The sequence below is a fragment of the Athene cunicularia genome (genome assembly GCF_003259725.1).
Source record: "Athene cunicularia isolate RWA chromosome 13 unlocalized genomic scaffold, athCun1 chr13_part1, whole genome shotgun sequence".
In the NCBI taxonomy this organism is placed as follows: Eukaryota; Metazoa; Chordata; class Aves; order Strigiformes; family Strigidae; genus Athene; species Athene cunicularia.
Genome location: NW_020799117.1, coordinates 1,876,097 through 1,888,183, shown reverse-complemented (window position 1 = coordinate 1,888,183; position 12,087 = coordinate 1,876,097). Strand labels below are relative to the sequence as shown.

The 12,087-nt window shown below is 44.4% G+C and overlaps 1 protein-coding gene across 1 annotated transcript in view; it reads left to right on the top strand.

Annotated features, from left to right (window-relative positions):
* The window catches only part of LOC113485139 (solute carrier family 22 member 5-like), a 30,687-nt gene extending 22,064 nt beyond the window's left edge, over positions 1 to 8,623 (top strand). Inside the window, exons 7-10 of the mRNA XM_026858073.1 lie at positions 1,106 to 1,320; positions 2,559 to 2,741; positions 3,200 to 3,335; positions 3,917 to 8,623. Coding sequence (XP_026713874.1) covers positions 1,106 to 1,320; positions 2,559 to 2,741; positions 3,200 to 3,335; positions 3,917 to 4,004 — 622 coding nt within the window. The 3' untranslated portion in view covers positions 4,005 to 8,623. The remainder of the gene's footprint in view (positions 1 to 1,105; positions 1,321 to 2,558; positions 2,742 to 3,199; positions 3,336 to 3,916) is intronic.
* Positions 8,624 to 12,087: the final 3,464 nt, after the last annotated feature.

Genomic DNA, 12,087 nt, shown 5'->3' with positions numbered 1-12,087 from the left:
TGCTGAGTGGTCTGTGCCTCACTGTTGCACCTGGACACATCCTGATCCAGTGCCTGTTATTTCCTTGTTTACCATGTGTTACGTGTTGGTGAAGCGTAACCTCCTTCTCCCGGCATCTCCCAAGACACGACAGGATTTGCCTCCAAGGCCAGTTGTGTGTTCCCCTTGATGATGTGGAAGCCAGCTCTCATCTGGCAGCAGCACAATTAGGATGGCAGAGTTCCTGGCCACCGAGCTCTGTCCTGCTGCACTGACCAACCCAGGCACCGAGCCATGCAAACGTGACTTGGATGCTGCCCGGCCAGCTTGGGGCATGGCGGAGAAAATCCTGGCTTGTTTGGGTCTGCCAGGATGCCATACTCCTCCTCTCTGACTTACACACAAAGCATGGAGGGTAGCAACCCAGAAACAGTGTTCTCCACCCAGAGCTCCCGGGTAAACATAATGAAAAGCTACTGTAGGCCTCAGCAGCAGTAAAATAAAATTCAGTAGTCCAAACTTTCATGCTAAGGCTGTAACTACTACTGATAGGAAGTGCTCTGTCACTGTGTTGTGAACGCTCACAACAGGGTGACCTAAAATATGGAGGCATATGTAAAAAGTAGTCAGCTCTTCATCAGCACGACTAGCAGGGACAAATGAGATGTCTAAAAGTGACAGAGACCCAGAGCTTCCTTGCAAGATCTGAATGAGAGTGAGATGGACAGTTGCAAAGTCATGCAGTGGCATCTGAAAAGAAGTATGACCTCTGTAGCTGCAGGACCATCCAGTACCCGTGGCCGTGGGCTCGTAGGCCTGCGCCTCCGCAAGGCTAGTGACAGCGCTGGGGTTACCTGATGGTGTTAACGCTAAATAGGCTATTCTTAAATTTTAAAATGTATTTTATTCAGGGCTATCTTGAACCATAAAAAGCGTCAGCGCTGTTTAATTGTTATCTTGCGGTTTCTGAAGTCAGCTCTTTCAGCTGCTTCAGAGGTGAACGAATCTGGCAGACGCTGGATTTGTCTCACATAGCGATTTGTGTGCCTAACGGAGATGTGAAAGGTTCTTGGCAACCTCAGGAAGAAGAGAGATTTGTCTGATTCTGTTATTCTGCTTCTTTCAGGATGATAATCTCTGTGGGTTATTTTGGACTTTCTCTTGACACACCTAACTTGCATGGAGACGTGTATTTGAACTGTTTCCTCTCGGCGGTGACTGAAGTTCCAGCCTACATTATTTCCTGGCTGCTGCTTCGAAATCTCCCTCGACGGTATTCAATGGCTGCTGCGTTATTCTTGGGAGGCTGTGTTCTTCTCTTCATTCAGCTGGTGCCTTCACGTATGGAATCGTTAGTTCATCTCGAATATGTACGATAGGCGAGGTGCAGTACCACGCACTGGGCAGATGTGGAGGAAAAGTGTCCTGAAGGGACTAAATACAGATAGGAATTTCCTAGCTTTGCCCCTCTTCCTTGGTTCTCAGTGCGACTGCACAAGGAGCTCACCCAACATGTCAGTTCAGATAGATATTTTTTTTTATGGGTGTGTCATTGGCTTTGTGTTCTGTTGGGATTAGCATTGTAGGCCAGTTTTGTGTTTAATATACATTCCTGGCAAGGTCCAAGTGTAAAACCAGGACTAGGCCAAGCAGAATTTGCTAAGCAGAGGTTACCAAGAGGCTGCAGAACTTAATTCCCAAAGAGCTGTCAATGACTTGTCTCTTCAGGGCTTGTTTAAACAGTTACACCCAAGGGAGTCATTGTGGAAGCATTTTTGATGAGCAAAGATGCTTGTACAGAATTAGTGTTGATAGTTAAAATAATGTTTGGCAACTGGAAAGGAGGGCAAAATAACATTTATTGATTACCAAACCATAGGTATCTTTAGGCGAATTAGATTAATAGGGTTATGGAGCCGTTACTGATAATGATGTTGAACATGGTGGGGAGTGTTGTTGCTTAGCACGTGTTTACAAATCAAAGAACAAACAAAAGAGAAGGCCTAAGAACTGCCTTGCTTATTTTATACAGGTAAACTACATGCTGCTTTTTTTTTTTTTTTTTTCCTCCTGTCCTTTGAGTCGATTGGACACTGATACGATCTGTTTTGATTTTCAAATCTGTCCCAGCTAAAGTCCACTCAGCTTCCTATAATTACATTATTGACTTGTAGCTTGGAATGTTAATGAAAAACCAGAGCAGGAAACCAAAAATAACTTGTTTCAAATGTTTTAACTTTGTTTGCTTTATTTAAAAGAGATATATGGCATTGTTTACAATAGCAGAGATCTAGCCCCTGAAATCTGAGAGGACCTCTGTGTTTCTTCCTCTGTTCTTATTTTTTGTTTGGCAGGAAGCCCCATGCTCAAGAGGAAATGAAAATGTTGAATCCTGGTAGTTTTTTTTAAAAAAAAAAAAATTAAAAAAACGTTGCCTGTGCTTGTAGACATGTACAGGGAAAAAAAATGTACAAGATACTGGAATTAATTAGGCAGGAGTTACACAAACACAATGGAATTAAGAGATACCATGAATGGTCAGGGCTTTACTGAGGTCCTTAACTGTGTTTTAATTTCAGATATTCGTGCACTTTCTACTCTGCTGGTGATGATAGGGAAATTTGGGATCACGTCAGCCTTCTCAATGGTTTATGTTTACACGGCTGAGCTCTACCCAACAGTGGTGAGAAACATGGGAGTTGGAGCAAGTTCCATGGCCTCTAGACTGGGCAGCATCCTCTCGCCTTACTTCGTTTACCTCGGTAAGTTAACTAGGCCGTGCGGGGGGAAAGCGATGCTTTTTTACCCAAAACCAGTGTCCTGTCTCTGGGGTGTTGGCCTTTTCTGCTGTTCTCTGTTTCCAGGTCCAGGTGTCTTGTGAAACTGGGAGGTAGAAGTGGGGTCTCAGCATGTCTGAGGAATGGGCATAATGTGGAGAAATGGTGGTTTGTGCCCTGAGGTTGAAGAGGTGCTCTGAAGACTCACAATATTATTGACTCAGCAGGGACAGCTCTTCTGGCTGTTGTTTCCAAGTCTCTTGAATTACTAAAACCACATTTATAACAACATAGGCCTTGGATACCAGACTCTGAGGCGGGGTGGTTTGTTTTTTACTGCCATCTTGCACAGATAAATCCCTGTACCTAGGTACAAATGTTACTGGAGACTTAGGACTGATGCTAGCTTTTTTTTTTTTTTTTTTTTTTTCCCCTTCTGCTAGGTGCCTATGATCGATTCCTGCCTTACATCCTGATGGGGAGCCTGACTGTGCTATCAGGAATTCTGACTTTATTTCTGCCAGAAAGCTACGGTATGCCTCTTCCGGACACGATTGAGCAAATGCTGATGGTGAAAATGTAAGTGTTACCTTCCAATCTTAACCCATCTGCTCTCTATTCCAAGAAGAGTGGACTTGCCTAGGTATTGTCAGAGGGAATATAGTTAGTGCTCTGTTGAAGGTACAAGAGCTTGGCTGGAATCCTGGCCCCTCTTCCCAAGTGTGTATGTTCATATGCACCGCTCTTGGCTCCAAATTGATCATCTTGCTCTGAGGACTGAATAAAAGTACATACAAGGAAGGCATAAAGTGTATTGCTTTATAAAGGTGTAGGGACACTTGGTAGGTTATAATCTATCTTTCTAGGTTCTGAAAGTCATAGAAGTACTGGTGAAGGGCTGAACTCTTCCAGTTCAGTTCAACTGACCTAAAAAGGCATGTGAGCATTCAGCCTTTGGCCACGGCTCTGGTTAAAGATGGCACATAAACATACACCTGGTGTAAGGAAGGGACCTGCCCAACTGAAGGCAGCATTAAAATGAGGAGGCTGTAATGTCAAACAGGGCTCAGGATATCAAAGATTTTTTTTTTTCTGTTCTCTCATATATTTCTTTAAGTTATTTTTTTCTTTCTTTTCTTTTTTTTTTTTCTTTTCCCCAGATTAGAATTCAGGCCTGCATCTAGTAGCACAAGGGATTCCAAGGAGGAAGAAGAAAATCCAGAGATTTTAAAAAGCACAGCTTTTTGATGAAACTCCTGTGTACTTCCTGGTGGACTGAAAGTTAAATGGACTTCTTGTCTAATATTCGTTCTAGAAAGGGCTAGTGGCAACACTTTGTTTTCTGTAATTTTAACCTTATTTATTAATTTAAACACTGTGCTCCATACATTCTCTTTTTATATGAACATAAATACTGTATAGCCTTCAGTGAGATTTTTCAGCCACAGTTGTTCTAACGCAGTAGAACCATGGAACAGTATCAGATTGATCTTTTGTAAGTTTTAAGTGTATGGTTCAGCTGAAAGATACTTGAAAATGAGTTCAAGGGCTGGCAGGGTACCTGGATTCTTCAGTGAACCTTCTCCAGAGCTAATGCACATCAAGAAGTAAAAATTGCCGGGAAAAGCTGCTATTTGGTTTTGATTCCTTGACTTCTGTCACTGGACAGGAAACTTATTTATTGTAGTGAAGATTATGAGAACAAGCCTCTCCCTGATCCCACTCAAACGATTTTGCACGTGCTGAATTTGTTACCACATTCAGAAAGATGCAGAGGTTTTGGACAATTAATTCTAACTCGCTATGTTCTAACTCAACGTAGCTTGAAAGGGTTGTCTTGCACAAAGTATTTGCAGCACTGAAGTTTTGCTCGCAAAATTCACTTGATTCCAACGCTGGTTTTCAACTGTGCCCGTATGGTCAAGTTGTTTACATCTGACCCTGAATGTGGCCTGTTTCCAGGTCGTATTTTCTTTTAAATGATACAGAAGGTTTCATCTGTGTGTGGAGGGAGTGGTGTCAGTTCGGGGTTCTCCCTTCTGATGCATAGTGGAAGTTTTAGGAGTAAGTTGTTTGTCATCTCTGCAATTTGGATGACAAACAATTCTTCATTCTGTGCTTTTCACACACGTGCACGTACACACGCACACAATTAATATATTTAGAGATAAATTTTTGTGTTGATCTGTGCCACTGCATTGACCTCATGGTGGAATGTACTGAGAACAAAATTCAGGATTTATTTCTGACCACTGGTTCTTGATTCTCAGGTGCCAACTGTATGATTGCTGTGAGGTCTGTTCTTTCACTTAACTGGTGTAATCAGTGAATTGTTTTCAAATTGTTAGTTGGGGTTTTTTTTAAATACAAACAAATCTTGTTAACAGTCTGCCAAGAAATTGTTCCTTGGGTCATGGAAGCACACTTGGGATTACCTGTGTTTCTTCAGATACATACAATATTTACCTACACCCAGTCTCGTTTGTGCTATTCTGATTATATTTTGACAGATGTGAGCGGTGAAAGCTTTCTCTCTTGTGGCACTTGTTTGTGTTTCGTTCTGTCTTGTAGAGACTTAATAAACAGCATCTAAACCTTTGTAGCCAGAGCTGGTAGGGGCCTTTCTCTGCTGCAGCAGCTGGTCGTGGGAGTTTTGCATTTTCCGACTGTATTTGAATACATTGGTGGCAGTGGCTGATTCCAGCCTTTCGTTAATCAATACCCCGTATCCCGACCTTGGCAGCTGGCTCCTGCAGTTGGACTGATGTCTGCCCTCCAGAGTGTTTGTCCTAGAAACCAGTGAGTAGAAAACACTGGGTAGACTATGGTGATTTGGGGTGTTTAAACCCTTCCTACCAGGGTTTTCAGCTTTAGGGTTTGCTCCGCTTTCCCTGCATTTTCTCACCTATATCATTTAGTATTTTAATTTCGGGATGCAGCAGGAAGTTGGCCAGTGTCCCCAGGTCAGAGAATAATAGAGAGAAACACAGTTTTAGCATTAGCATCAGTTCTTTGGAGGAGAGAAATCCAAAGGTTTGGGCAGGTTCGGTGTCGCCCCTGTTTCATAGGTGGACAGGCCCTTGGCAGGTGTGTTTAAAAGGCACCCTGTGATTTGAAGCTAGTGCAAAACTGGAGAATTTGGATTTTTGCATGCCTGGCTGCGCACCATAGCACAGCCTTGACATGAGCAAATACATGTCAGGAGAGAGCATGTAACAGCCGGTCTCCCCTGCCCAAAAGGCATGATACAATTTGTTGGGCTTGCCACCTCTTTTTTTTTGAAATATTCGTTGCAAACAAAAGAGTATGTTCTAAGACTCGATATGGATATTTTTCTCTGTAAACCTTATTTCTAGGAACTGGAACGTTTAGAAGCAGCTTCTTTTCTCTGTGTTGTAGAAGAATTATCTAATAACCGCAGGAATCTGAGACAGAACACATTTAGCTGCAACTTCCTTCTAATGAATTTGCCAAGGTAAACAACAGTGGCCCATAAGTCTCTTCCTGTAAACAGTTTCAGAAAATATCCTGAAATGTAAGATACGTGCTTGCCTGATACATGATCTAGCATGGAAATTCCTGTCCTAAACCCCGGAGTCCAGTTAATGTCTGATTTAGCTGTTAATCCACTGTTTTATCCAGGTATGTGCCTTGACAGTGAGACTTTTGTTCTTGAATGTTTAAATATTTTGATGTTTACTAAAGATTTTTCGGGGGGTTTTTTATTGTTGTGGGTTTTGGTTTGTTTTTTTTTTAAATTCAGACAATTTGGGGGATTTCCTGGTTATGACTAATACTACAAAACACAATGGTAATTTCTGTGTCAAAAAAAACCCCAAACTTGCTTATCTTTTTAAAAACAAAAAGTATGAGTCAGAAATGTAGAGTATGTTTAATGTAGCAAACCGGGTGAATTTTTATTTACTTTTTTATCCTACTCTTTTCAAGTTTATCTCTAAAACAAGGAGCATGTTCTAGTGGCTGGGCAGAATGCAACTACTAGGTATCCAGAGGAAATGGAGGGAATGTTTTAATACTGGTAGGTGATCTGATCTGTGCCAATGAGATGCGGATGAAAGGACCTGGTCCAGTCGTTGGCAAATCTTAGAGTGGCATCCGTGCTGGTGATGGGTGAGGTTTGCAGCTCCACGTGTGGCTGCAGATGCAGCTGCAGAATAAAGCCCCAGGGTTTCGAGGGGCGTCTGCCGGGGGCCACACTGTCATAAATACACGTCTTGGCACGGCCCTTTGCGTTCCTCTGGTGTGAAGCGGGATTGGGTCTGACTTTCTGCCCTAAATGGACCACTGGAACTTTGCATTTTTGAGACATGTTTTGTTCACGTACCCCCCTGCAGGGCTGTGCTGTGAGTCATGGTCCGTGTGGGACATGCTTTTTTCAGCCTCGTGGTGGAGTCACACACAGATGGTCCCTTCTGGGAAGAGTTGATAGGTGTAGGACCATGCCTAAACATGAATCTTGCCTAGTGTGGTGGCTGGTGGGGAAGGACCTGCTCTCTGGGAAAGCCTTTTGCTCCTGTTGTCCTCCAAGAAGTGGCGAGTGACACTTTGTAAGGGAGAAGGGACAGAATTTGCCTTTGAAAGAGGAGTTGTGATAAACCTGCGAGCTCCTTGTACTACAGAGGAAGATTATAGAGACTTTGACATTCAGGCTAACCTTCACCTGGGAAACACTGAATGGTTTTGGTGTCCATGACCTGTATTACAGCAGCAGTACGGGTTATGCAAAATTATCTGGCTAGGCAAAATTCTCTGTTGCTAGAGAACAAAGCATACTATGGTATCTTCACCACAGAAAACAGCATATGGCCTCGAGTTGGGAACTGGGATCCCTTCTTTTCCAGCTCTTAGACCGACTGCTTTCATCATCTTGGGCTTGTTGCGTAATCCTGTGACTTTCGTTTCTTTGCTTGCAAGTGGAAAAATACTCAAAATCACTCACCCTAATTTCTTGCGATGCTCCACAGTCTGTATTTGTTGGATTCTCTGACTCCTGACAGTGAATGTAATGCTCGCGTGAGCACTGTGTAGTATTTCATCTTTCAGAAGCAGGCAGCTTTGGATGGCTTCCGACACTGCTTCTGGTAGGAGGTGTGAACGCCTCCTCCCTGGTTCCCAAGGTACCGTGTGGAAGGTGGCAGCTCAGGGAGGTGGTGCAGTGCCCAGGGAATTGGGACTGCAGTAAATCAAGCAAAGGATTGGGTTCTGAATGCTTAATCATCTTCTTTTAACTGCACAACCCCTTCGTAGTTCCACACAAAACTGCTCTCAGCGTGCTGCCTGTGAGGTGTTCTGGAACATTTTCACTGTGCGCCGAACTACACTGTAAAAATACATATTTTGTTTGTTTGTTTGTTTCAGAGGACTTCCATTTTGAGCTGTGATCATGCTACTACTGTATGGCTGATCCCATGGGATTTGGGATTAACACGGGTTATACCCATCTCTGTTTTACAGCTGGTTCTATTGTAAATCCTCACCCAGAGGGGCTCTTCTTTTTTTAACACTCTCCAGGGGTCTGCGCACGTGAGCACAGTAAGCACGTGAGGAAACGGATGGGACTGTCTCCGCGAACAAATTTTTTTATTCCAGTATTTGTAGACTAGAACCTTCATCGTAGCAGTTGCAGACGGTTTTCTTAAAGCATCGAATCGACTTGGGCACCATAAGGCCTTACACTGCTTTTGGGGGTACTTCAGTAATGCCCACAGCCTTGTATATAGAAAGATCCAGAAATGTCTTCTGAGAATGTAAATATTCCTAGATGTAACTAAATTGATTCTTACCCTAGGGGTTTTTTTATAGAAAAATGCTTGTTATTTGTAAAATTCAGAATAAAATCGTATCTGGAATTATCTTTAAAATGAAGCATTCTCATAATTCTTTTTACATCTTCATGTTTTAATGTGTTATTTGTATAACAGGGGTGGGGGGTTTTTTGGTGTAGTCTTGTAGGCTTTACCTTGTTTATTCTTGTATTATATATAATGACTTTTTTCAGTTTTTTTAACTATTTTTTCTAAGCAAAGAACTTCATAACTTGAGCACTTGTGTGTGGCTTCTGGCCATGGAGGAGGGGATGGGAGGCGGGTGCTGGAGCAGCAGTGGGGGCGCTTGATCTGCTGAAAGGTTGTCTTGTGGATCCTGTTCTTGGGGAGCATTTTCCAAATGTCAGCACCACGCAGAACCAGCGGTTCAACGGTTGTTTAGAAAGGGCAGGTTACTGAGAAATTGCAAGAAGCTGCTCTAAGGTGCCACTAAAATGTTTGTGGCGAAACTGCATGGGAGTCATCACATGGAGATAAGGGGTTGTGCAAACATCATCCCTAGCTTCAGCCTCGGGGGTTTTGTGGGGTTCCCCTGCACGTGCTATATTGAGCTGTAAGCAGAAGTACCCCCAGCAAGATCAGCTGAGTGTGATACACTAGGAAGTTGAAGAAACCAGTTGGGACTCTTTGAGTTGTTTTGTTTTTTTTTTCACTCAGTAATTAGCATTTGGCCCATCTCCTACGTGGTACACATGGGTCTGGTTTATCTGTCAAAATCTTTGCCCGCTTTGTGAAGAAATTCCTCCTCTGAGTTTGGACCAACCTCCACAAACTGTTTAAAACCTGAGTCACTTCTATTCTTCTCATATATTTTACTTCCTTTTAAATAAATGCAGTAAACCAGTGGGGAAGTATGAAGGTGAGGTAATGGGGCAGCAGGAATTTACTTAAGTTGTTTACAGAACTAAATACTTGGCTGACTGCCTGCAAATAAACCCCTGCTCTCTGTAGCCTGAATTGCTGATTTTACCCCTTCAGGGAGGGGTGAAGGCGCCCAGAAAGGGAGAAGATCCCCTTACCCAGCAGGAGGTGGGTTGGGGAGCAGCTTCCCAGTCTGCTTTCAAGAAACCCACCCTTGTTGGAAAGGGCCACAGCGACTGGAGCATGTTTGCCCTGGAGCTGAGATTCACGTGGAAAAGCTTGGTTGGGGGTTGGTTTGGTTTTGGTTTTGTTCTTTTTTTTTTTTTTTTTTTTTTTTTAGATGCAAAGAAAAACAGATACCTTGAAAACAACATTTTTGCACTGTCGAAGAGATCTGACTCATCCTGCGGAGGGGTCACAAGTGTCTCCCTGTGATGAGATGCGTGTTCACAGCTCTGCCCTGTGAGGAGGAGGCTGTCCTGAGCAGCTGTGGTAGCGGAGGGAGTAGCTGCTTTGCTCTTGTGTATTTGAAGAAGTCCAGAACCATGACTCAGGTAAAGCAGGATTCCAGGTTTTTTGAGGTGTTTATGAATATGTCACTAAATACACACACTCCCCTCTCTCTGCGTTCCTCAATCTAAATGATTCTTCCCAAGTTCCTTATTTTTTCCCTTCAGCTCTGTCAAGGATGAAAGTTAAAACAGTCTCGTGGAGATGTAGAAATCCTCTCGGTGATGTGCACAGCTCAGATCTCTTGGCAGCCAGGGATGGATCTTAGGCCAGGGTCTGAAACCCAGCCCCGAGGCGTGCACCTCCTGCAGTCCGCCGCCGAAGTAACTGGGTGACTGGTTCCCATGACCCACATTTCAAATATGATTTAGATAACTGATGGTTCAGCAAGTCTCCCCAGAAGCTAGAATTCAGGTTACTTTGAGGCAGTGCCTCAGATTCCCAGATCATTGAAGTGCTGCGTGGAAACCTGTGTAGCCCATGGGATGCTGTTCTGGGACTGGGGGCTCTGGGGGCTGTTTCCTTGGGAAGTTCCTCTCAGCTTAATTTTTCCACCTGCAAAATATAAAGATCAAGATTCTGGGAGTTTATAAGACGTTTGACGAAGGCAAGATAGTGCTTCTTCACCAAATACCAACCTTTTTGCTTTAACCCGGTTGTGACATATTTTAGAAATAAATCCTTGAAGCTAGTTGAAGCGCTGTTAGTGTGAGGCGTTGCTGTTTCACAGTTGGTCTGGTATCTCGTGGACTGTTTGTATGCTGGATCCTTTTGTATAAGGGGTTTCTGTGAACATCCAAATAGCAACGATCCTGTGCCTCAGCCCAGCTGGAGAGCTGTCCGCATCAGGGCTTGCTGCCCTGGATCCAAGGCTGAGCCCTCCCCTTGCTCTTCCCCTCCCTCACAAGAGAGGAAAAAAAAAAAAAAAAAAAAAAAAGCCAACCCACAACAAATCAAAACAAACCCTTTTAAGAATGTCAAATCCTCGGTGCCTCCAGCAGCCTGGGCACTGGGGTGTTTCTTAGATTTGGAGTCGTTCTGCATGGGGCCCATGAGCAGCGTTTTGAAAATCCCTGTGCAGACACAAGTGCTGCTGAGAGAGGGGAGGGAAAACAAAAAAAAAAACCAAACAAACAAAAAATCCCCAGATACTGCACTCTGCTAAACCAGTGCAGTTTCTGGGGAGGGATGTTCACAGCTGTCGGGAGACTGTTTTTCTGCCTCACACCTTACCTCTGACTAGCAGCCCTTACCTCCATCACTTGCCTCTTTAATTCTGAAAAACCGCACACGTCCCTTCTGCAAGCTTCTGTATCAGCAAGGTAAATAATGAGAGTGATAAGCATGAACTGCCCAAGAACACTGGGTAAGTGGTTACGTTCCTGCAGAAAACAGCTTTAAATTAAGTGAACGTTCCCCCTAGCAGTAGGTTGCCTGCAGAGGACTGAAGCACAGCAGCTGAGGGGGAGGTTTGCTGTTCCTGCCGGTGCCTGGTGAAAGCCCCAGCTCTCCCCTCCGCCCTGGCCATGGGGGGGGAAGCTCTTTGTTGGCTCCCCCCTGGAAGCGAGACTTCTCAAGGCATCTTAATTGTGACCATCGGGAGGGTTCTTAGACCCTGGGGTGAACCAAGTTCATTTCCTTTCGATTAATTGTCCTTAACCATCAGAAATCTTATAGCTCTGATAGCTTTTTCTTTTTTTTCTTCTTTTTTTTTTTTTTTATTTTAACCCCAAACTAGCAGAGTTCCTACGGCTCCTGCTTATGCTCGCAGAGAGCGGCTGGACAGGAGCTCTCCTGTGTTTGCCCTGACGGCAGTCGCTGCCTCCATCCCCAGCGCCTCTGCCTCACATCCCAAGTGCTCAGTGACCTGCCAGGAGCCAGCTTGTCCCATCTCCAGGGGCTCTGGTCTCCTCAGGTGAGAGCCAAGGACCCTCTTGCCCTGCTGTGCTGCAAGTCCCGGGAAACACCGTGTTCAGGCACCCCAGGGAGCGAGAAACTCGCTTCGGAACATCCGAGTGAGGAGTCGCTTTGACCACCCATCTCGGGGTACCCCTGGCTCTAGGTCAGGTCCCGTCCCGGGCTCCCCCAGCCCTGCTGCTTCCCCCCCCCCCCCC